Source organism: Botryllus schlosseri, chromosome 13 (genome assembly GCF_051294905.1).
Source record: "Botryllus schlosseri isolate E-star chromosome 13, Bs_hap1, whole genome shotgun sequence".
Lineage (NCBI taxonomy): Eukaryota > Metazoa > Chordata > Ascidiacea > Stolidobranchia > Styelidae > Botryllus > Botryllus schlosseri.
Window position 1 is genome coordinate 20,295,789 of NC_137248.1, and position 22,065 is coordinate 20,317,853.

The 22,065-nt window shown below is 38.8% G+C and overlaps 1 protein-coding gene across 2 annotated transcripts; it reads right to left on the reverse strand.

Moving 5' to 3' along the window:
* Window positions 1-1,343: 1,343 nt before the first annotated feature.
* On the reverse strand, window positions 1,344-21,931 carry LOC145454208 (cilia- and flagella-associated protein 58-like). Of its 2 annotated transcripts, XM_080332219.1 has the most exons (17): window positions 21,745-21,931; window positions 21,387-21,540; window positions 20,153-20,325; window positions 19,186-19,342; window positions 17,464-17,658; window positions 15,230-15,367; window positions 14,424-14,583; window positions 14,185-14,279; window positions 12,951-13,130; window positions 12,256-12,417; window positions 10,639-10,785; window positions 9,565-9,705; window positions 7,930-8,153; window positions 6,691-6,844; window positions 4,682-4,864; window positions 2,794-2,927; window positions 1,344-1,562 (listed from the first exon to the last, which is right to left on the reverse strand). In XM_080332219.1, exons 1-17 carry the CDS (start codon window positions 21,846-21,848, stop codon window positions 1,442-1,444), a joined length of 2,622 nt encoding a protein of 873 aa, XP_080188345.1. In that variant the 5' UTR covers window positions 21,849-21,931; the 3' UTR covers window positions 1,344-1,441. The 2 variants fall into 2 exon arrangements, with proteins under 2 accessions (XP_080188345.1, XP_080188346.1); XM_080332220.1 differs by lacking the exons at window positions 20,153-20,325; window positions 21,387-21,540; window positions 21,745-21,931 and adding an exon at window positions 19,924-20,057.
* Window positions 21,932-22,065: the final 134 nt, after the last annotated feature.

Consider the following 22,065-nt stretch of genomic DNA (forward strand, 5'->3'; position numbering starts at 1 on the left):
GACGGTATCAGTGAACAATGAACATGCCTCTATCATTTTGTGCAAATGTTTTTCGACGATCTCGCTGCGAGTGCACAAGCGAAGCCGTATCTCCTAATTGCGAATATAGTTAGACTCAATTCTGTGAATAATATGTATTTATAATTTTCAGAAGGGGGCTCAAATATTGAATGCAAGAAATCTAGTGACAATGAATCATGCGAAGTACCGAGAAAAAGTTCAAGTCAAATAAATCTGCTATGAAATATTCTACTTCATGGTCATATACGAAGATCTGGGATAAATGTGGCTGACCCCTGGATACGTCAATGCGTCAGAACTGTTGTTTTAGTCATCATCAAATTTCGCTGTCATGCTAATCAAATTTTGGTTGGCCTTGCAATTGTACCTGATGTCATAAATAATTCCGAGAATTACCTCGCAGGCCACACCTAACCTTCTCGTGTGCCAAATTTGACCTGCGGGCCACGGGCTGGCCGCACCTGATCTGTATGGTTAATAATAACAGTGATTGGTGGTAAATAAAAATTCTATTGAAAATTATTTGAAAGCAAATGTTTTCATGATAGCGAAGTTGGAGTCGGAGTCGGAGTCGAAGTCAAAGTCATTCTCACAAACTCCGACTCCGACTCCAGTCAGTATTTTCCCACCGACTCCGACTCCAGCTATTATAGTTTTCACGACTCCGACTCCATCAAGCGAAAATTACCCCGACTCCGACTCCACAGCCCTGGTTCAGATTGTCATGACAGGAAAATTCGCCGCCAGCCATTTAGGCACCTATGTATATTAGGGGTCTTCAAAAATGACTTTTTTTCAAATCGTACTGGCTACTTGATAAAACTGTTAGGTTACCAAATTTAAGCCTACATACCAAATTTGGTTCAATTCCAACCAGTAGCCGCATTGCTACAGGAGAAGAAAGTTTGTTTATTATAGGCTATCAAAATAAATAACGAAAATTTTCTGTTCACCCCGTGAAAGTGTTAGGTTGTCTATAGAAACGATGTTCACCAAATTTGGTTCAATTCCAACCAGCGAAAGCGGAGTTATTATCGTCGAAAGATTTGGATTTGAATAAAATAGTATTCGATGTGCGCCAGTTACGGTCCTGCTATTGTCTATGTTCCATACAAGCTGTGTGTGACCGCCACAAAAGTCACATTTTCACGTTGGTATACACTTTTGTGACGTCATTTCAACAACAAATATCGCGTGCACCCCTTGCCCCACCACCCGATATTGTCACGAACAGCCACTGCCTGTAATAAAGTATAAATTTGGCCAGACTTGCACTTACAAACCCTGACTGCTCTGAACCCTCCCTAATGTTTATTGAAAAATGACGACTTTAAAAATATATTTCAAGCACTATATGTATAACACATGACAGTCGAGATAGAAGCAAATTAATTTCGTAAAACTCGGGAAACGGAAATGTTCAAGCACTGGCTTTTTGCGGCTGCTTCAAATTGAAACCGCCGCCAGCAAACCGGGCCGCGTCTGTCCGTTGCGGTTGAATGAGCGGCGCTCCAGCTTGTGCCAGCGCACGATCTCTTTCTCTGAAATATAGGAAGCAGACATGAGCGCGGATTTGGATTATAAGAGACTCATGGAAATACACAACACAACTTCAATATACTATTGAATAATAAATACCCGAACATTATTGGCTGACACTCATCACGAGTAATCGTCAACAACAAGAAGGGATTTTAAAAGATCTTTGTATATCAACAGTGTCGAGACAAATTATGGTGTCAGCGGCATAAAATTTTTATAATTAAGGCTAACAGATGGCTCAAGGTCAATGGACTATTTTTACGTACTCTTTCCGTTGGCACAAACTAGGTTGGCATATTTCGATAACAAGGAACTAAACAGAAGAATAAGCGACCTCTTCTGATGAAGTGAAATCTATCGTCTCTATAATTTTTTGCACAAGAAGAATTATCCATTACACGTTTGCCAATGGCGGAATTCATGGCCGTTGCATGTTCCGATTCAATATTCAGAGGATGAATAAAGGACGACCTTTCCTCCAAGCGCGAAGAGCATGATATAATAAACTAGGGACATTCAGTATCAGGCGTTGCTAGCATTTCAAGAAAAACATTACTGATTTGCTAAGATTGTATTGTATTTACGATATCTGCAAAACCGCAAACCAATTTTTTAATAATTCTGAATTATTATGCGGTTTTTGAAAACAGGTTCGGAATTGTCCCAGAGAATGAATAAGTTTCTTCCATGCTGAGACGCTATCATTGAATGGTTTCATGGATAGATTTTCGAGAGAGCTAGACTTGTATTTTTTATGATTATTGCACCATTTGTAAATCCTACATAATTATTTTTGGCGCTTGTATCAGGATGAAAACGTAAGCAGCCTTCAAACAATTGAGGGACTCTCCAGCATAATGTACAATTTGGTTATTGTAGGCCCCGGTTTAACAACGGCAGAATTCATGGTCGTCGCCTGTACTGATTCAAGCTTCAGCGGCTGGTGCGGTGGTTACTGACGTTACACTTGACGAATGACAGTGGAAAATATGAAATAAGAAAGGTTTATTTCAATATGAACATAGTATTGAATAGTATGTTGAAGTTCGGTACCAAAAAGTACCTTCCTAGATCTTAAATTTCATAACACGACTAGTAGATATATATTGAGTGGTTTTGACTGACACTACTACAAAATTTACACACCTTTGGTGGTGTGGTATTTACTACTAATTAAGTGAGCGCCTATCTGAAATCTCAAGACTAATCAAGAATAGCCTAATCACGTACCTCTGCTGCTGTTCCTTCTTCTTTTGTATGAAATATTTCTTCTTGATTTCCTGCAGTTCGCGGGCGAGCCTCTCAATCTCATATTTGTATTCGGATGACTGCGCTTCGTACATGTTCAGTTCAGACGCCAGCCTCTGCAACAGACAAAGTCCCGATGAATCAAGGTTCAACACCCCATTTGGGATCATAGCACATAAAATGGTTGGACAACATTCTGGCAATGCTTCGTTTAAAGAGAGCAAAGTCATCCCCAGCCCATTGACATTGACGAATAAATATTTTATCGGCGTGGCGTAAAAACAACAAAACAAACAGCGAGTAAACCAGGGGTCGGGAACCTTTTTCGTCTGAAGAGCCATATTGGCCCTATATTTTCCATTTAACTACCAAAGATCCAAAAATGTCAGTCACATGTGACGTCATTGTAGCACTTAATCGATCTTACTACATGGGATTGGTTGTGTGCGCCGTAATTTGGTGCTCATACTCATAATATCGTAAACTCGTACCAATCTTGCTGGTCGCCTTATTTGGGCATGCGAAACTTTAGTTACATAGTTCTTTTGCAAGTACATCTTTGGCGAATTAATTTTGACGATTTTGAAAAGGGGGACCGAGTCCCCAACTCTGGGGGCTCTGTCTTGACCTCTCCGAGACATGGTTAATCTGCAAAAATAAAAATCTGGCAAAGAGCCAGATCTTTTCCCAAAAAGAGCCATAGGTTCCCGCCCCCTGTAGTAAACAGTTGAGATACAGTGGTGACAATACATAACAAACGTTAAACAGTACTAGAAAGGTCAGATACATTAGTAACAATACATATGAAATGTTAACGAGTACATATTCGGATATAACTGAAGAAATGCCTTTACACCAGGGGTGCCAAACATACGACACGTGGGCTGCATGTATTATCCAACACTTTTGTGACAGAGGTTGAGATTTTAAGTAAGAAATATGTCGACGTGAATAGTTCTTCAAGACACCAAAAGTGAAACATGTTCATAGGCCACACTTTAAGCCTCCGACGGCATTGTTAAGTTTTCATTTCAATCACCGTCATGTGATATTGACACCCAGGGACGAAATAGCACTTTGTCAGTCCCTACCCACCCCCAAAAAAAAACGTTGGCTAGGCCCCCATCGGGTGATCAACCAAAGTTCTGGGGATTTGGGTTGAGGCTCTTGACACTACATCTACAGAAGGCAGAAAATTACACACTGAGATTAGAAGTTTTTAGAAAAAGGGACCAATGGCGAGTACACCAATGCGAAAGCGTTTTATGTGGGGCACAAGAATGATAAAGCCTAATAGTTTCATGAAGAGTACAATTCAAATATCTTCGGTCACCCCGTTGTATACTTTATTTTGACCCAAAAGATCCCTGCCCCGGTCTCCGGTGAAAGTCGAATGAGGATTAACAAATAATGAGTCAAATTCCATCGTCCACATTTACAGCTCAATCCCTTGTGTTCTTCTCGACGAATACGCAGGGTCAACGGTGCATCACCATTAAAGGGAGGAGAATAGGAATATGCCAACTACTGTTTTGGTGGTTTACTGGTTTATAACTACATTCAATCGGCTAATTATGATTTTTTACTGCTGCGACCCGCGAGCAATCAAAATCTGCCTATTTGAGTGTGACACCTCTGCTTTGCAACCTTGCAATACTTCACTATTTATGTGTTGTTGTTTTCGGTTATTTATAACCAAAATATGTACATGTTAACGTTTGTTATGTATCGTTACTATCATATCTCACCTGTTTACTGTCTGTTATTGTAACTTCACACAGACAAAATAGTTCCTACTTTTCCAATGATATAATCATTCAGGTACCCAGCTCTATATGTAGCCTTGCTTTCACGTATAAACTATACCTACCTTCATCTGCTTGGTTTTATCGCGGAGCGTCTGTTGATAGATTTGCAGTTGCTCCGCCACTTCGGGGCCTGGTTGACGGGCGAGAATGTGTTTGAGTTCGATGTAGAGTTTCTCTTTCTCTTGGATCATGAGCTCCTTCTCGACAACCTCCTCCGTTTTCTGGATGAGCCGTTTTTGAAGCGCCTGAATCAATCGTTGCTAGCAGTTAACAGATTGATCACCAAATTTATGATGTAGGGTGAAGGTTTTTATGAGGTGCTCAGTAACGAAGTAATTCCACTTTTCCGGAGCAGTCATGCAGATCTTGCCAACTTCCAATGCTGACTGCTGTTGAGATTTATATACCATTTTCACTTCTTGACAGTTTTCATATTTTAAGACAAAATTAAATTGTTGGGTTGCCGAAAACGATGCACTTCAAATTTGGCTGAATTCCAACCAGCAGCCTTCGAAAAGCAAATTAAATTTTTTGAATTTATTATAAAAATAATATGAAAAATCTCAAATTTTTCTGTCAACGCCATGAAATTGATACGTTGTCTACAAAAACGAGGCAAAAGAAATTTGACGCAATTCCAACCGTAGATGCCAGGTTATCTGAGATTTTCATTAATGATTCTGGGATTACCCACCGTCAATGCTATTTTTTCATACCCAAAACTGCCAACTGCAACAACTTTGCTTCTACCGGTGGGAATGGAGTCAAATTTGTTTGAATCGTCTTTGTAGACAACGTATCAATTTCATGGCGTTGACAGAAAAATTTGAGATTTTTCATATTATTTTTATAATAAATTCAAAAAATTTAACAATATCATTGGGTAGCCAGTCAAATTTGAGAATATTAAAAAAAATATTTTATAGTAAATTCAAAATTTTCAAACTGTAATAGCTTGGCGATTGCCGGTTGGAATTGATTGAAATTTGGCGTGCATCGTTTTGTAGGCAATCTGATGATTTAATCGCCTAGCAAGCAAGATTTGGAAAAAAAGTGTTTTTCTGGAACTTGTTTGCTTACATCAAAGCCATAACTTCTACTTAAGTACAGCGACGACTACTTTCACCTTCACTGAGGTTTTCATAAGTCGGGTAAAAATTGCCGAGCGGAAACACCACAGTCCGTTGACCTTTATCAACTAAGCAAGTAAACAACAAAATGCAACCGTGTTCCGTGCATGATAGCAGTTGTGAATCGTCAATTGCTGGAAACCACTTTAAAACACTACTTTATCAGTGAAAATATAGCTTCAATACTTTATTTCCACTGCCGTAGCTTTGGCGGCATCGCAAAACATATTGCACCAAGCTACAAATATTCCTAGAAATGATATATCACTGAAGTAACAGTCGACTCTCACAATGGCCAAAAACACGCAACAAAATAAATGTGGTGTATAAATATGAAATTATTTTCGATGTCGTTTAACTGGCATCATTTTCTTTGTGGCAGAAAAACGGATATATTTTTTCAAGTCATTTGAATATTATGACACTGTGATGGGCGATAATAGACCTGGTGGGGATTGAATCCATGACCAAGAAGCCGGATGCCCTACTATTGCGATTTCTCGTAGGTCAATGGCTTACAGGCAATTAAAATGAGTTTGCACAATATGATATTTAGTCTCAAAAGGCCATTCTACTGATGTTTGACTGAAGTGTCAGCAGTTATGAAGCAAAATTACTTTAATTGATCTACCGTATCTTAGCAAATCAGAAATTAAGTTAAGAATAATGATGCCAATTTAGAGGTGGACATCCTGAAAATGATTCAGGACCCTTGGTTGAGAACCGCTGCTTTAACCTATGATTGGAATTGAGAATGAGTTTATTAAGTCGATTACATTTACTCTTTTTTGGATTAATTTATCTACGCAAGCGATGCTGTCGGATAAAAGGTCACACAGGTCACCAGTCACTTGCATAAACGCAATAAACCGACCACTGAATAGTACTTTGTTATTGAGCATCGGCTGTAAAGGGTCACTGCACAGTGCAAATATACAAACCTGTATCTTCTGAATCATTTCGTATGCACTTGGGTCGGAGCCCTCCAATTTTCTCCATCTGTGGATATTCATCGGGTTCTCGAGCTCTTCCTCAAGCGCCTTGCAGCGAGTACGCTCTCGTAAAAGTTCCCGTTGAATGTGGTAGACCTCACGCCTGAATCGTTGAAATTAACATTCGAGCATGAGAGACATATCCAACATAACATTGTTGGGTTATTATTTTTTATCTGAACAAGTCACACACAATGTACAATGCGATAAGACACAATGCGATGTCATGAACAGATAGGAGGATGTCGAACGACACGCATCAGTAGCGATCCTTTACTCTAACATCCACCTCGGCCTAGAGTGCCCGATGTTACAGTTCTTTTCGATGTTGATCTTCTTTGAAGCCGGGTCCTTTTCTACTAGTTCTTTCCATTCCTTGTGAGTACTTTCTTTCGTCGGGTCTTTTACTGGGCTTTTTTGTCGCCGTAAGAACGGCAACGGCGGGGGAAGAGGAGCCCAGATAAACCTCCGACGGGAATCGAACCCGGTTCTCCTGCGTGCTGGGCGCTTATCGTAACCACTACACTATCTCCCCCGCCATTATCAAGTAGGTGGGCAATTAAATTTTCACATTTCATCGACATGGAAAATTATTCACAAAGATTCACCTTTGCATTAATATTGCTTCCTTAAACACATATTCACTGTACAGTGTACACAATACAGTGGTTGAGCCGAGGCTGCATCATAAGATAACCATTTTTTGAAAGTTTTGAAGTCATTTACTTGTTACATACTAGTCAGCTCCAAGGTTTACCGGAACACGGCTTGACATATCGTTCTCGCCTTCCGACACATGCCACCTATTTGTGTCACCTGTCCTTTTATATTACCTTCTTTTACTTTTCATTCAGTGTGTATGCCTCGTTTTACATCTCCAGAGTCAAGTGGGTGTCTGATTTCAAAGACTATACTCCAAGTCGTTTCAACACCTTCCTATTTTTTCACTGCATCACAGTCTTGCGGTGTATTGAAATGATCAAATTGTTATTAATAAATTAAATTGAATTAAAAATATCTATTGCGTTACTTGACTTCATCGCTGACGATTTATCACAACCACAAATTTTCTTTTTAAGAATGTCTCAAGCTACAAGATGATATGGCATGTGATTGACTGCAGAATCGTCATCTTAACTAAAGAATGGTGAAATAAGAAGCCACAGGAGAATAACAAACGGAAATTACCTCAAATCCTCTACACTCGCCACACTCTTGGATAGAATAGTTTTTTCACGACGGAGTTTTTTGATTTCAAGCTTCAAAATGCGAATGTCATCCAGTCTCTGGCGGTATTGGATTTCTCCTTTGTTGAGCGTGGATTGCTGGATCTTGATTTTCTCGTAAAGCAACGCCAGTTCGTCGTTCCTACGCACGAGCTGCGTTCCGAGAATGTCTCTTTCGCTGATAACCTAAACAATACTCATATTAAAACACAATGATTGTATCGCTTGGTAACACTCAACATATAATTACTGTGCCAACATTGAAGATGTCAGAAATCTTGATCAAAATATAGACTCGTATTTAGTAACACTACTAACATTTAACTAAGTGAGTTATTTTGATATGGTGCATTTCTATAGTTAGCAGCTTTGACAACAAACCATTCCGATCTAACCATGATACACTCAAATTGGTCATTTTTAAACAGTTGCTTGCACTGGCGATGAATAACGATATTGGCTCATCACACCCTACAAAACAGGGTTTCGTCAAATTGCATTAAAAATTTCTAATCATCTCTAGTTTTCCCCGAGGCAAACGTAGAGTTCACATTTATTGTATTCCGCAGAAAAAATGCATAAGTGACGAGCGTAATACAATATTCTTATTAATAGGCTGAATGCGGAATCTGGGATTCATTCCTTCGCCAATTATTACTTGAATTTGAACTCGATTCCGAGTCGACTATCAATTGTAATGATGGGAGTCAAGTAGTATTGTAGTAGACAATAGTAGTATAGTAGACAATTTTCTAACAGAGAGAAATATTTTTTCTGATATGATTTCCCAGTGTGGACGCCTTGAAACCTCAATTGGTCATATTGCAGCATCCAAATATTTTGGATAAGGCTACGAATATTGTTGGCAACAATATTTCTGCGATAAACCCGCAACATGGTCGATGATGGCGATAAAATAGCCGCGGTCACTAAGTACAAAATTATTTTTAATGTTGTTTTAATGGCTTTATTTCGTTACATATTTGAACTTCCAAATCATCCGTACTGTTAGGCCTATGACAAATGCCCGGCTCGCCGATATGACACATGACACTCTGAAAGAAATGTCGGAACCTGTATTTAGATGTAAAAATAATCGGTAATTTCCATGACGTCATAGCATAATAATAGGGAATCAGTGAATTATAAAATCTGTGGCTGATAGACTGAAAATATTGATATATTTCTAATAGCATACCGGTGTCGAGATGCAGTCTTTCTAGTATATTTCATGCTGAAGCATAGTGATGGCTATTTAAATAAATGCTCTGAAATTTTGGAAACACGCCTTAAGCCAGGTGCCATATCTTTTTAATAATAGCTGAAGGTGCCAGTACTCGTTTTTATCGGTAACGGCGAAAACGGGCTCTAGTTACGACGTCATAGTAAAGTGGTACTCGAATACTGCACTAACTAGTAGGCAAATAGTCAACTCTGAATCGAGTCATTCTGGCACTCAGCTTTGCCCATATATTATTATCAGTGACAAGGCATGTGATGAAGTCGAAACCCAGAAATTTGGTCCGTCCAATTTGAGCACAAAGTGAGTCTAAATGCCCCCAAATCATCGAAACTCCGGAGACTGACATCATCTTACTTGATCTAATTCCTTCATTTGCCTCTTCCTCTCCGCGTCCGCTTCACGAATGACTTGCTGCAGTTTCGCGACCTCCTTCTCCATCTGCTCGAGTTGAGTCTTGCTCTCGGCAGCCTGTTGCTTCATGCGTTGCAGTTCGGCCTGGCGCAACATTGAAACAAATGCCAATTGCAAATTTTTCACATTCGAATCGCATTCTGGGAGTTTGAGTTGACATTTTTTTTGCAAATGTAGACACATCGCTGGAATCGTCACCAGTTTCGTTCAAAATCAATTGTAAATTGATTTATAGCCGTTCGATTGTAGTTCTATTCAACTTTCAGAAGAAGATTGCTGCTATATTCCAGGTTGAACTGAATCGAGATTTGACAGTTATATTGCAATAAAGCAAGAACAGCTATATATATACAGCAGCTAAGTTCAAATCAGAGTAGAATAATAACAGTGGCAAATTTCGCCATTTTCAGGCATGCCTGAAGCGAAAGTGGTCCTTTTTTCACTAATTTCCATCTTAATATAGGCCTGTTTTGCCAATTTTAAGACAACCTAACAATTGCTTCACTTGGCCAGTAACATTTTGAAAAAAGGTTTGCTCAGAACAACCCTATTGGAGATCATAGTCAGCGGCATACAGTTCCACGCCTGTGCTAGTCTGGTCCAGCGTTATGTCTTTTTTATAATTAGCGCTGGTTTTGTGATAAACAGGCAATGAAGACACATGTGTGTTGTGCAAATACACCCTAGATGTTGGACTAACCAAGTTGTCAAATTCCAAATGACAGAGCAAGCGAGAGAAAGAGATGTTCTATTTCAGCGGCACCACATATTAGTGGTGATGGATGGTCGATGCCTGTACTTCGAGATATGTTTATAGAAAGGAATAGTTGAGGTGACAGGTGAATCAAATTGAATACCTTAAATTAGCTCAATCGAAAATAAAGAATATGTGCAACAGGCTTGCAAATTCACTAATTCATATCATTTATGATAAAAATATTGCACATTAGGGCCAAATTTATCCATAGGCCTATGATGAAAGATGCAGGTGGGTGTGAACGTCCATAGTCAAAGTACCTTCAATGATTCTTTTTCTTTCTCCACTCTGGTGTGGTCGAGGTTGACTTTGACAAGTGCAGCCTCCTTGGTCGTAATTTCTTCCTTCAGCTGATCGATTTGGTGGTTCATGATCTTCAGTTTTCTTTTCATTTCGGTGATCTCGTCCTTTTAAATTAAGTGATTTCCGTCAAGCATCTAATTTTGGCTGGAGAGCTGTACTACATTTTTCTGATCACTAATTTCGCATTTGTGGAGGGGTAATTTACTGATGGCTGGCCAGTTATTAAATCTTTTTATTTTTCATTGAATGACAAAGATTTCAACCATAACCAGTCCGTGACCCTAATACCCTCATGATAATATTCGATTATGGAAGAAACACCTACCGGTATCCTTAATACATAACGGTACTATCCAAACAAAGAGGCAACAACAAAATCTGAAACAATGCCTCAAACCAAATTATGAACATGTTCGAGCTAAGGTGAAGTGTCTCATCTGAAGAAGTTATATCTAGGTATTCATATTTGTCTTTTTGAAACCACCGATTTCGAGGTATTTCTCAAGCATTTGCATCTTTTTCAGGTTTACAGCAGAAATTTTCGCGACATCGCTAGTTTTTACTGATATTTTAGTGGTGTCAACAATTCAGTAGGCCACTATAATTATACTGTACTGTACGTAATAGAGATCAAATACAAATTACAGTACAGCAAAAATATAACTACGTGAAAGAAATGAATTTCGGTAGAGTTTCGATTGGTAACTTTATATGGCAGTCTAATCATAATGTCCTATATGGTGTGGACACGAGCAAATCTCATGGCTCAGTGAAATTTGTCTAAGTCACACTTTCCATTTGGTCAAAGGAAATCTTACGGTAATTTTTGACGTGCTTGCCGAGCATTAAATTTGATAAAATGGGTATCAATCGAAAGCTACCGCGGTACTGATTGCGACAATATAAATTTTATTCTGCTCGTTGTCCTGGAACCCCTTGAAATCAGCCTAGAATGTTGCATTGTAAGTGAGTTTGGTATTGTGATGCAGCAATGCCGTCATGTAACAGGTGAGGAGCAGCGCAAGCTGCAAGCGTATTGGCCATTGCTGCGCAAGCGATTGAGTATTCACATTCACACTCTCACTCTCGTGCGCACTTGCTCCTGAGCTTCTAAGACGACATAGCTGCGTCACAATACCAAACTCACTTACAATGCAACATCCGAGGCTGATTTTGGGGGGTTCCAGGACCACGAGCAGAATAAAATTTATATTTTCGCAATCAGTACCAAGGTAGCTTTCGATTGATACCCATTTTATAAAATTTAATGCTCAGCAAGCCGGTCGAAAATGACCGTCAAATTGCCTTTAACCAAATGGAAAGAGTGATGTAGACCAATTTCACTGAGCCGTGAGATTTGCTTGCGTCGACACCATACAGGACACTATGGTCTAATATTCAAAATATGAATCAACAAAATTAGATCTTGAAATCTACATATGTTAATTGGCATACTACTTCCCTGCTAATCAGCACAATTATTATTGTTATGCTAGTAGCATACTTTCTGTAAAATAGCTAATGCCAACTATGATATGCATATGCACAGTAAAGTTGAGAACAGTCAGACTTGCCTGAGCTTCGATCAAGTTTTTACTGTAGAGATTTCTGTCGGAACGGACGGCTTCATACAAGTTCTGTTGCTGTTTCAATTTTGTTTCCGCTTCCGCTATTTTCTTTTTGTAATCGAAGATTTGCATTTCCCGAACTTTGACATCTTCCATATGTTGTAACACCTGCAAAGATATGTCGTTCGGGAACTTATGATTGAACAGGCCACTGAAAGGTGTCATAACGATTGGGAGCATAGATTAAAGATAGCCCTTGAAAAAAATGTAGATACGACATCAATTCCGGTATTTTGTGATTCTGTGTAACGAATATAGGTTGTCTAGTGGGGTGTTAGTGGAGTTCAAATGATTTTAATGACATAACAGGCCAATCCGTTATGTATATGTTCTCTAAAACACAAGCAATATTCTAAGAAATATAGCTGTACGGTATTTATATTTCAGTGAGGTTATTCAGCAGCGAGATATTGGAATCAAAATTGAGGCTATTAGCAATAGTTCGACGATAAGCATGCGCCCAGCAGTAATCTTGAATGAATTCACCTATTTTAAAAACTATCGTACCTTGAAAAAACATTGGAAATGGGGACAATTCATTCTACAAACACCTTTTCAAAAATTGACATTATTACTCGGCTCTATACTGAAGCTTTAATGGATGGGAAATTCACAGCAGAGCAGTTGATCCCATAACTGACCTTTTGTGTCAAATCCGAAGCTTCGTTGATGTAGCGATCGCGTTCCTTCTCCAATTGGTAGATGATCTTCCTTTGCTTTTGGGCCTCATCTTTGTAATTTTGGATTTCCTGTTCTAAATTCTTCTTGCTTTGCTCGTGCAGCCGGACCAGGTTGACTTGCTTTTGGGTGTTTTGAGTCGACTGCAAAGTGAAGTGATTGATATTAATATTTAGCTTTTTTATCAATCCATTGCAGCTCATGTAAAATATGAGACAGAATGATAAATCCTTACGCCCCCCTGACATTGAGCACATCTAAATTTGGATGTAAGTAGAACATATGCATACATTTATCACCCAATTCACCACAAAAGTGTACACAGAATTGCTTCATATTGTTCCTTGCATGAGTTGGCCATGGGCTATAAAAATTGCAATACGGCAGACTGGTTGTAGCCTGTCTATATTGAACAAGCTAAAACAGAAACTTCAATTGAAACAAGATCAGTAAGGGTAACAATTTGAAGCCAGAAAATATCAATGGTGTACGTCAGGGGCGGGTAACATACCGCCCGCGGTAATGAACTGATTTCTTGGTGAATTTGGGGTACCGGGCTTATCGAACGCCTTGAAATGTTAATTAAGGATTGCACCATGTGATGATTGATCAGAGAGAAGCAGACATGGCGGCGCCTGTATGACAATGCTGTTCTCAAATCCACATTGTCTTCGTCATTATCGGCGAGAAATGGCTTTGTAATGACATTGCTGTCGTTACAATACATTCATTACGCGCCATTTATTCCTTGTATATGTGGATAAATGGGCGAATAATGTATCGATTCAGCTATCCGGCCCACCAAGTACTTAATTTTCCTACATCCGGCCCGCCGACTGGAGAAGTTGCCCGCCCCTGGTGTACGTAGATGTGAACTGAATATGCGCAACACTACAAATCTCATTATCTGGTTCACAATCAGAAATATTACCCATGGTTAAATTTAACGACCACAATACAGAAAGTTTATTACAGACATTATATATAATATTTATGAATTTATCAGCCAACTGGCAGCATGATTTAGCCAAAATTGGTCAAGTCGTCAATATAAATGATTTTTAATCACAGTGAGAATCAGTGCTTTACCTAAAGGCACACCTTGACAGCAGAATTTAAAGTGAATTATCATCATTGTCAAAGGCAAAATCTAAACATGTTTCCAATCTGATGAAATATCGTGAAGAAACGACAAACCTTGAGAAGATTCTTGTTGAGAATATCTCTTTCGCGCACCAGTTCATCGGTTTGCTTTTTGTCAACCTCGGCTTGCTTTTTCATAACATCCAGTTCTGTTATGTAAAAAAGTGTGGGAAACAGTGTAGGCTACTAAGCTATGCCTATATGAGGAAGTCATCATTTTACATTCAAAACGCATACGAATGAAGCAGTGTGTAAACATCAGTAGTCGAAGATCAATATCTAACAACACACACCTCTCTCCAGCCCTCCGATCTGACTCTTGAGCGTGTCACGTTGCGCTTCCACCTCGGATTTATCTTTCTCGACCAGCTGCAGTTTGCGCTGGATGTTTTCCCGCATTTTATTCAACCTGGTCATGTCCTGTCGCATCTGGTTGATTTCTTCTTCCCGAGCCTGACGTGATACCGGGACAAATGATCAAGGTGAAAAACACAGAAATCACAGTAGGCATGCTCAAAAAGAAGTAGGATATCAATTAAATGGTCAATATCATGATACTATGGCTGGGTACAATGATGCAAGTACTCGAATCTGAGTCGAGTATAAAATGTAATGATTCGGCTCGAATAGTAAGAGTTAATTTTTTCAGGTATCGAAAACATACACCTTACACAGTAACGGTTATTTAATTCACGAAAAATATAGTTTCAATACTTTCTTGCCTCCATCAGAAGTCTCAAAATCTTGGTTGTTCGTAACACGGCATCCCAAAACATATCGGATAAAGCTGCACAGTGCACATGTTTGTTGAGAAGATATTACTGTGAGTTAGTGTTGCAGTTTGAGTTACAGTAGTTCCGCTCTTCCAGACCACAAAGGTGCGCTGCTCAATTGTGATCCTGGCCTAAGAGGGCCTTTATTTAATTTTTGTTGACCAGAATTTTACGGATCCAAAAATTGACGCAATAAGATATGCTTTGCAACCATACGTCCATACCCATTGTCACCCACCAGTATAGACTACCATCACTATATTGACTATTCATGATTTCAATATTTCAGTGTTTTGAAATCATGATCGCATTTCTATAGCGCCCACCTTCAGATCGGCTTGTTTATTTTGATTGTCAGTGGTCAGGGCGTCGGCAACCTCAACCTGATGGTTGTATTCCTGCTGTAATTTGGTGTTCTTCGCACTCAACAGGTCAGCATCGCGATTCGCCCTTTCCAATTGAATCTGCATATTAGAAAGATAAGAATCAGTCAGAAGTAGTTGCACACAGCATTCCCAACTACATGGAAAGGTTAAAGGGCTAGGCTAGGAATTAGAAAAATTTCAAATATTGCTTTTTTATGAATTGATCTTCGTTCTATTAGATGTCATCTTTTATTTAATTAAGTCTTTTAATAATTGAGTATGGCTATGTATGATAAATTTGACGTAATTTGTATTCTGTCAATGGACCGACTAATCGATGGAGCTGCCGGGGCTCATGCACTTTCAGACCAAACTCACGACAGCCTTACGAAGAAAATCGGTTTTGAGACTGAAAGTGCATGAGCCCCATTCAAGTCCGGGTTCATCAAATTTAGATTGAATCATTAGGCATAATTCGACCGTGATGCTCATTTAATACGCGACTATCGTACCCGCCCATCTGCTCGATACACACTAACTAAGGTCTATGGCAGTGGTGGGCAAACTTTTGAGCTCGCGGGTCGCATTCAACATCTGAATCCATTCGTGGGTCGCACTATATAAAATGGGATTATCAACCAAAACGCAATATTGGTATTTGATTATATAGTGAGGACATGGAGATAATATATGTGCTTATTTAAAACAAGCCAAACATTGCTTTGATGATATCATACACGTGTCAGAAAGATAGTGGCGAGATTTCATAGGCTGGTCCACCTCAATAACCATTTCGTCAAAACTCTAGAGAGGAAAGTCGTTTGTCCCGATTCTTAGAACAGGATTGAAATTTAAATCTGTGAGCAGCGATCTGTTCATACATTTACTAATTTCACTTTTGGTTCAGTTCCAGGACACACAATGCTCACAGAATCATAACCATGTTAACTTCAAACACGCTTCCACTATGTGTAGATACAATGTAAATGCCCAAATTCTACGCATAAAGAGAACGAATCTACCTAAGACACGCACGAATCAGTTTTTATAAGCACATCACTGAAATAATTAAAACTGGAGTGGCCAATCTGAAATCCCACTCGTGATCCGAATTATGTCAATCTCATTTAGGATTTCTGTGATGCTTAGCAGTTGAAACCTTTCAAACCGTGTGGGCCTTGAGATCGGGCTGTCGTGCCAGAAATTAAACATAAAAAATAATATAGTAAGTATTTACTTTAGAGCAGTGGTTCTCAAACTTTTTACGACACGCCCCACTTATGATGGTGAAAGATTTCGCGCTCCCCTTATTGTCATATCAGAAATTTTGAGCTCTGCTTCGCGCCCCACTTTTGATGCTTTCACGCACCTCAGTTTGAGAACCACTGTCTTAGAATTATTGCGGTGAAATATACTGAGAAATAGTTTAATCAAGTCCCTGCATTATTTCGATTTTTAGTACGCATTTTATCATTATTTAAAAAAAGTTTCTTTAGACTCTCGCGGGCCACACAGAACAGTGTTGCGGGCCGCATGCGGCCCGCGGGCTGTAGTTTGCCCGCCCCTGGTCTATGGCATAAATGGGAGTGGTTGAATTACTGTCCGTCCAAATTTTAAAATTGGGAAGCAGATGATTAATTACCAGTACTAACCGAATTTTGAAAACTTTGCCTGTATCGGGAAGATAATATTGAAGGAAAAATTATACTGTCATTGAAATGTAGGGATGTTTTCATCTGCTGTCATCTGTCCCGAAAATTTTTGCCGGGAAAAGATTTGCAAACGCGAGTAAATTATGATCACCAAAATAGAATTGCACAAATGATTTTCTCATCCTGCCGTAATGATGACAAGTAAACAGATTTGAGAATGAAATATTTCATTACTGTGCTGTGGTTATTCGGTGATTTTCACAGCCGAATTACACTCTGTTAAATGTTATATCGTTCGCGAGTCTGTGTAAGTGACAATTGACATTGTTATGTCACATCGACAAAATTCTTTGAATATTTCGGATTTGGTTAACAGCATTTATTGACCTTTGATCTTGTTGAGAGAAAGCCGAAAAGAGCAGGGTTTATTAAATTTGGCAATATGAATATGCGCAACATTGAAATTAAGTAGGCCTACTTCTTTACTATATAAAGTAGTGAAGGACTATCCTCTTGAAATCCATAAAATGTACATAATCTCACTCGTTGGTCTTTCAGCTGCTGCTCCAATTTCAAATTCTCATCCTTGCTGCGCTGGAGCTGATTAGCGGCATTCTTAGTCTCGGTCACTTTCTTGTCCACTTTGGATCTCAGCTCCTTGACGTCTCTCTCCATTTTCTCTCTCTTACGAGTCTCTCTCTCGACGTCGTTCTGCTTCATCTGGATATCTTGTTGAAGCTGGAAAAGTGTCACGTAATTAACGGCCGAAGGAAATAAAAATGCTGGCGGTCCTGGTTTTGGCACAAATATTCACTTCAAAAGACATAGGTTGCTACCAGTATCCAAAAATGGTTAATAATGAAGTTCTTACTCAGGTAGTTATGTTCTTAGATCGCTTCCACCTGTATTTGAATAGTTTGATTCGAAACTATTTACTTTTGAGAAATTGGATTGGAAAACTAAAAATAAGTTTTGGGATAAGTTTGCATCACTTTTGCGAGTGGAATTGTCATAAGAACCCCATGAAAATATCCCTCGTATCATGGTGCCTGAATATATTTTTGAGGATTCTAGCTACCATTACCGGTATCTCTAGTGCCATTAGACATTTTGCATTGGCCGTGAAGACACAACTTAAACTTTCCAAATTGCTAATACTTCTAATTTAGTAGGAATACACGTCATTACTTGTAGGCCTACTGTAGTAGCAACGCTGCTCCACCAGTATGCATGTACAAAGTCAGATATCATTGACTAAAATATGTGTAAGGATGAAACTGACCAGAAAATAAATGGGTTAATCTACAAGACCCACATATAAGATGCATCATCATGTATCTTTATTTTTCAATTAAAGCTTACATACTGGGTAGGTTCAGGTCAAAGTTTTCGGTGAATTCGACAAAACCATATAGCAACAAAGCCCAGACACTACCACAATCATTTAGTATTATACTATGAGTAGCAATATAGGTCATTTTGTTAGTGACCAGTGCTATATGCCGTGAATTAACAAATGATAGCCCAAACTGCTTTTTTGAAGTTAACTACCTAAATTTCATACTTAGCATTGTTTTGGTTTGCAGGTTTGCAGGGGCTAACCAGATCTTTATGACAATTTCACCCGTTAATGTGATAGAAATATATCCCAAAACTACCTTAGAACTACTTCACTAAAACTAGAATGACAAAATCGAAAGTCCAAAAAGTAGGATGTTTTGCATCAAAATTTTGCAGTTGGTAAACAACATAAATACTTGAGTGCAGTGGAGTCAGTATATATCTGTATATTTTCAAATTTGCTTACTCAAGTATGGTTTAACTACTTAGTTACTTCAAGCGAGTCTTGGAGGTAAAGGACTATACTGTAACCAACAATTGAATACCGTAACATATTAATATTCAAATAAATCCGAATATTTTCGGCTGACACTCGTCAGGGGATATCTTCACAAACTAGTAGGGATTTCAAAAGAACATATACCTTGTGATACGACTGTCGATATACAAAGTTCTTTTGAATTATTCGCTAGTTGCTGACGTTAACCCCTGATGAATATCAGTCGAACATAATCGGTTTATTTTGAAATTAATATATCATGCAATTGCATATTGAAGTAATGTAGGCCTACCTCAAAGGGTGTCTTGAAAACCTACTTTGGTATTTTGAAAAAGTAGATATATATACTTGGTCACTGTGGTTTTAATTTCAGTAGCGTTGGATTTGATTATCGCAATTTAGTAAAACTAGGCATTGATACGTACAGAGGCAACTTTAGCTTCAGCCTCCTGGCGCTGTTCCTCTCCTTTTTGCTGCAATTTGGCTGCGTCTGATAGCTGTTCTCGTAATTGCACGATATCCGTAAGCAGATCGTCGCGCTCTTGTGATAGTTCTTCCTTCGCTTGAAGAAGTTCGTTGACACTGAGTAACAAAGCGAGAAATTTGTATTAGAGCTAGATTTGATCTGAGGTAATTCGAAAATTTTACGTGCTGGATTAATGATAGCGTATTAACGCCGTTTAATCAAGTGGTTGCCAGTATGTTTCATATATATCAAGGGTTGACAATCTGTTTTGCTCTGCGAACTGGCCCAAAATTAATTTTTTCTCGCTGAAAAGTCTTCAAATGCACAAACATCCAGCATTGAAACTTGACTACAGTTCACACACTATAAGGCTGGAGTACTTGAGCATTTTTCAGCGCAGACCACTAATTTGATTTGTTTGATTTGCGTCTGCCTCTTTGCGACCTAGTCCGAGATATTCATTCGAAAAGACCTTCCCACATGGAGAGAATTCTGGGTAGTGGATCCCATCGATGTGAGTATTGAAAGTAAAACCAAAGGAGCATATTCTTTCTTCACTTTACTTTCTTTCGTTTCACATTTATGGATATGGGATAATAAGTTAACTTGATATAAGGCTATTTTGGACTGAGTCACGTAAATTATTATTTTTAACTAATCTGATATGTGGCATTCTGTTATTGTACGCCATAACCACCTGTGCTCCTGGCCCATCGATAGCTCGGCTCCTTGCTCTACAAGCTTGGTCAAATTTGAAATATCCAACTTTAATGTCTGGATGGTTTTGCGCGTTCTTGCCTTGTGGACATTTGTAGATATCGGACAGTAAATTAATTAGATATCATGCTATTTTGGACTGAGTCATGTAAATTATTATTTTCGACTAATCTAATGTGTGGCATTCTTTTATTGTACGCCATATCTACCTGTGCTCTTGGCCCATCGATAGCCCGGCTCCTTGCTCTACAAGCTTGGTCAAATTTGAAATCTCCAGCTTTAATGTCTGGATGGTTTCGCGCGTTCTTGTCTCTTTGTCTGTGGCCGAATCGACCATTTTCCATGCTTTCTCAAGCTCTGTTTTCAGCTGCTGGATGGTGGCCTGAGCGATGACAATGAAAAACTGGTTATTATTTACAAAATCGCTCTTCAAAGATTTCATTTCATGGGGTTCAAAGAACAATTCTACTACTGTACGTTAGCTGGGCAACTCCGTCAAACTGGCCATAGGCGTCACATGTTATCAATTCGGCTTTTAAACTATAGAAAGCTCTCATTAGCAATGTTTCACACAAGAATGATGGTAATATTATACAATTTACATTGGATTGTAGTAGGCCTACAATGAGATCGCACCGCATTAAACAATATGTTTATACTGCTGAATTCATCAAAAAAATTGACATACAAATTTAGGCATACGGTAGCCTATATATGTGATAATAAGAGCATATTCTTTGCAGCGCTATTCAAGTTTTGTACCTCGCGTAGCTATTGTGAATTTAGATGAAGTAGTGAGATATGAGTATATCTTACGAGTCGAAATTTCAAAGTTGATAGTAGAGGCGATCAGTTCGGTAATCTACTTCAGCAGTAGAATCCAGTCTGAGCATACCATCTGTTAATGTGGGTGTGAAATCAAGATACGTATGACCTATTTATTAAAGCACAGTAGTTCGCTATATTCAATCCTGTAGCCTTTGCTACCAAACATAAGCCCGTTCTGCATTGGAACAAGCTTAATCATTCTGATTTGACTGAACATGCATATTGCCAATTGAACTACGGTACTCAGATCGATTTTATTTAGTAAAATACATATACACAACAACCTACCTTTAGCATGTATCTTTTAAAGATCTCGCATATTAATATTTTATCCACCACATGTTACGAAATGAGAGTGCAAAAAATAGTCAGTTGGTCGTGTGCTACCGGCATTATATACATAATCCATTAGTCTGTGGCTACACTTGCATTGAATTAATCCCTCAACTAACAAGTACAGTTCAAAATGTCTCATTTTTCAGTCGCTAAGTAATTTGATTGCAGAGCATGTGAGAAGCCTCATCCTCAGTAGAAGTATAGTGCTAATTAGATAAGAAGATAAAACAATAGTAGGCTATAATGATAACTTCACTTGTTATAGTTCGGGTACGGTACCTGGTCATCCTGAGACATTTTCAAGGCTTGGGAGACTTTGGAAGAGTTTGCTACGATCTCTGCATTCAATTCGCGACATTTTCCCATCAATCGCCTCTCGCTTTCATGGGACTTCATCAACGCCTTGTGTAGCTTTTCATATTCGACTCGGAATCTGAAAAGCGTACGTTTGACATAGTCTACAGCCTGATTGGAATCGCTGGCCTTTTTGCCTGATATATCAGGTGAGCAGCCATGATTTTCCAAGTTGAAGTAATTAAATAAAAAATATTTCAAAAATAAAACATAGTGTGAGCACAGGACACCGATTCCATACAGGGTCTACAGGAGAATTTCTGTAGCAAAACTGAAAATTTACTTCTCCAGAGTCTTATCGCCCATTAATTCTCCAAGCACTTCTTGGAAATCCCTTTCCAAGGCCTGAAAGGCATCCTCTTCGATAGATATCTTTTCCGATGTCATTTTATTTCTACTTCGACGACAATTGTATCATTACTTTAAAAAATCCGACCGCCTTCCTCAAAGCACAAGCGATCCTGACTCGTATTCGGACGGTAAACACATGTGACCATGGCAACGGTACACACTGCCTCTAGCGGATACATATTTGAAGGGGTGAAAGAAGGTTGATGACGAAAGTACGAAAGTTTGTTTACATTGTAATAAACCCAAATATTTT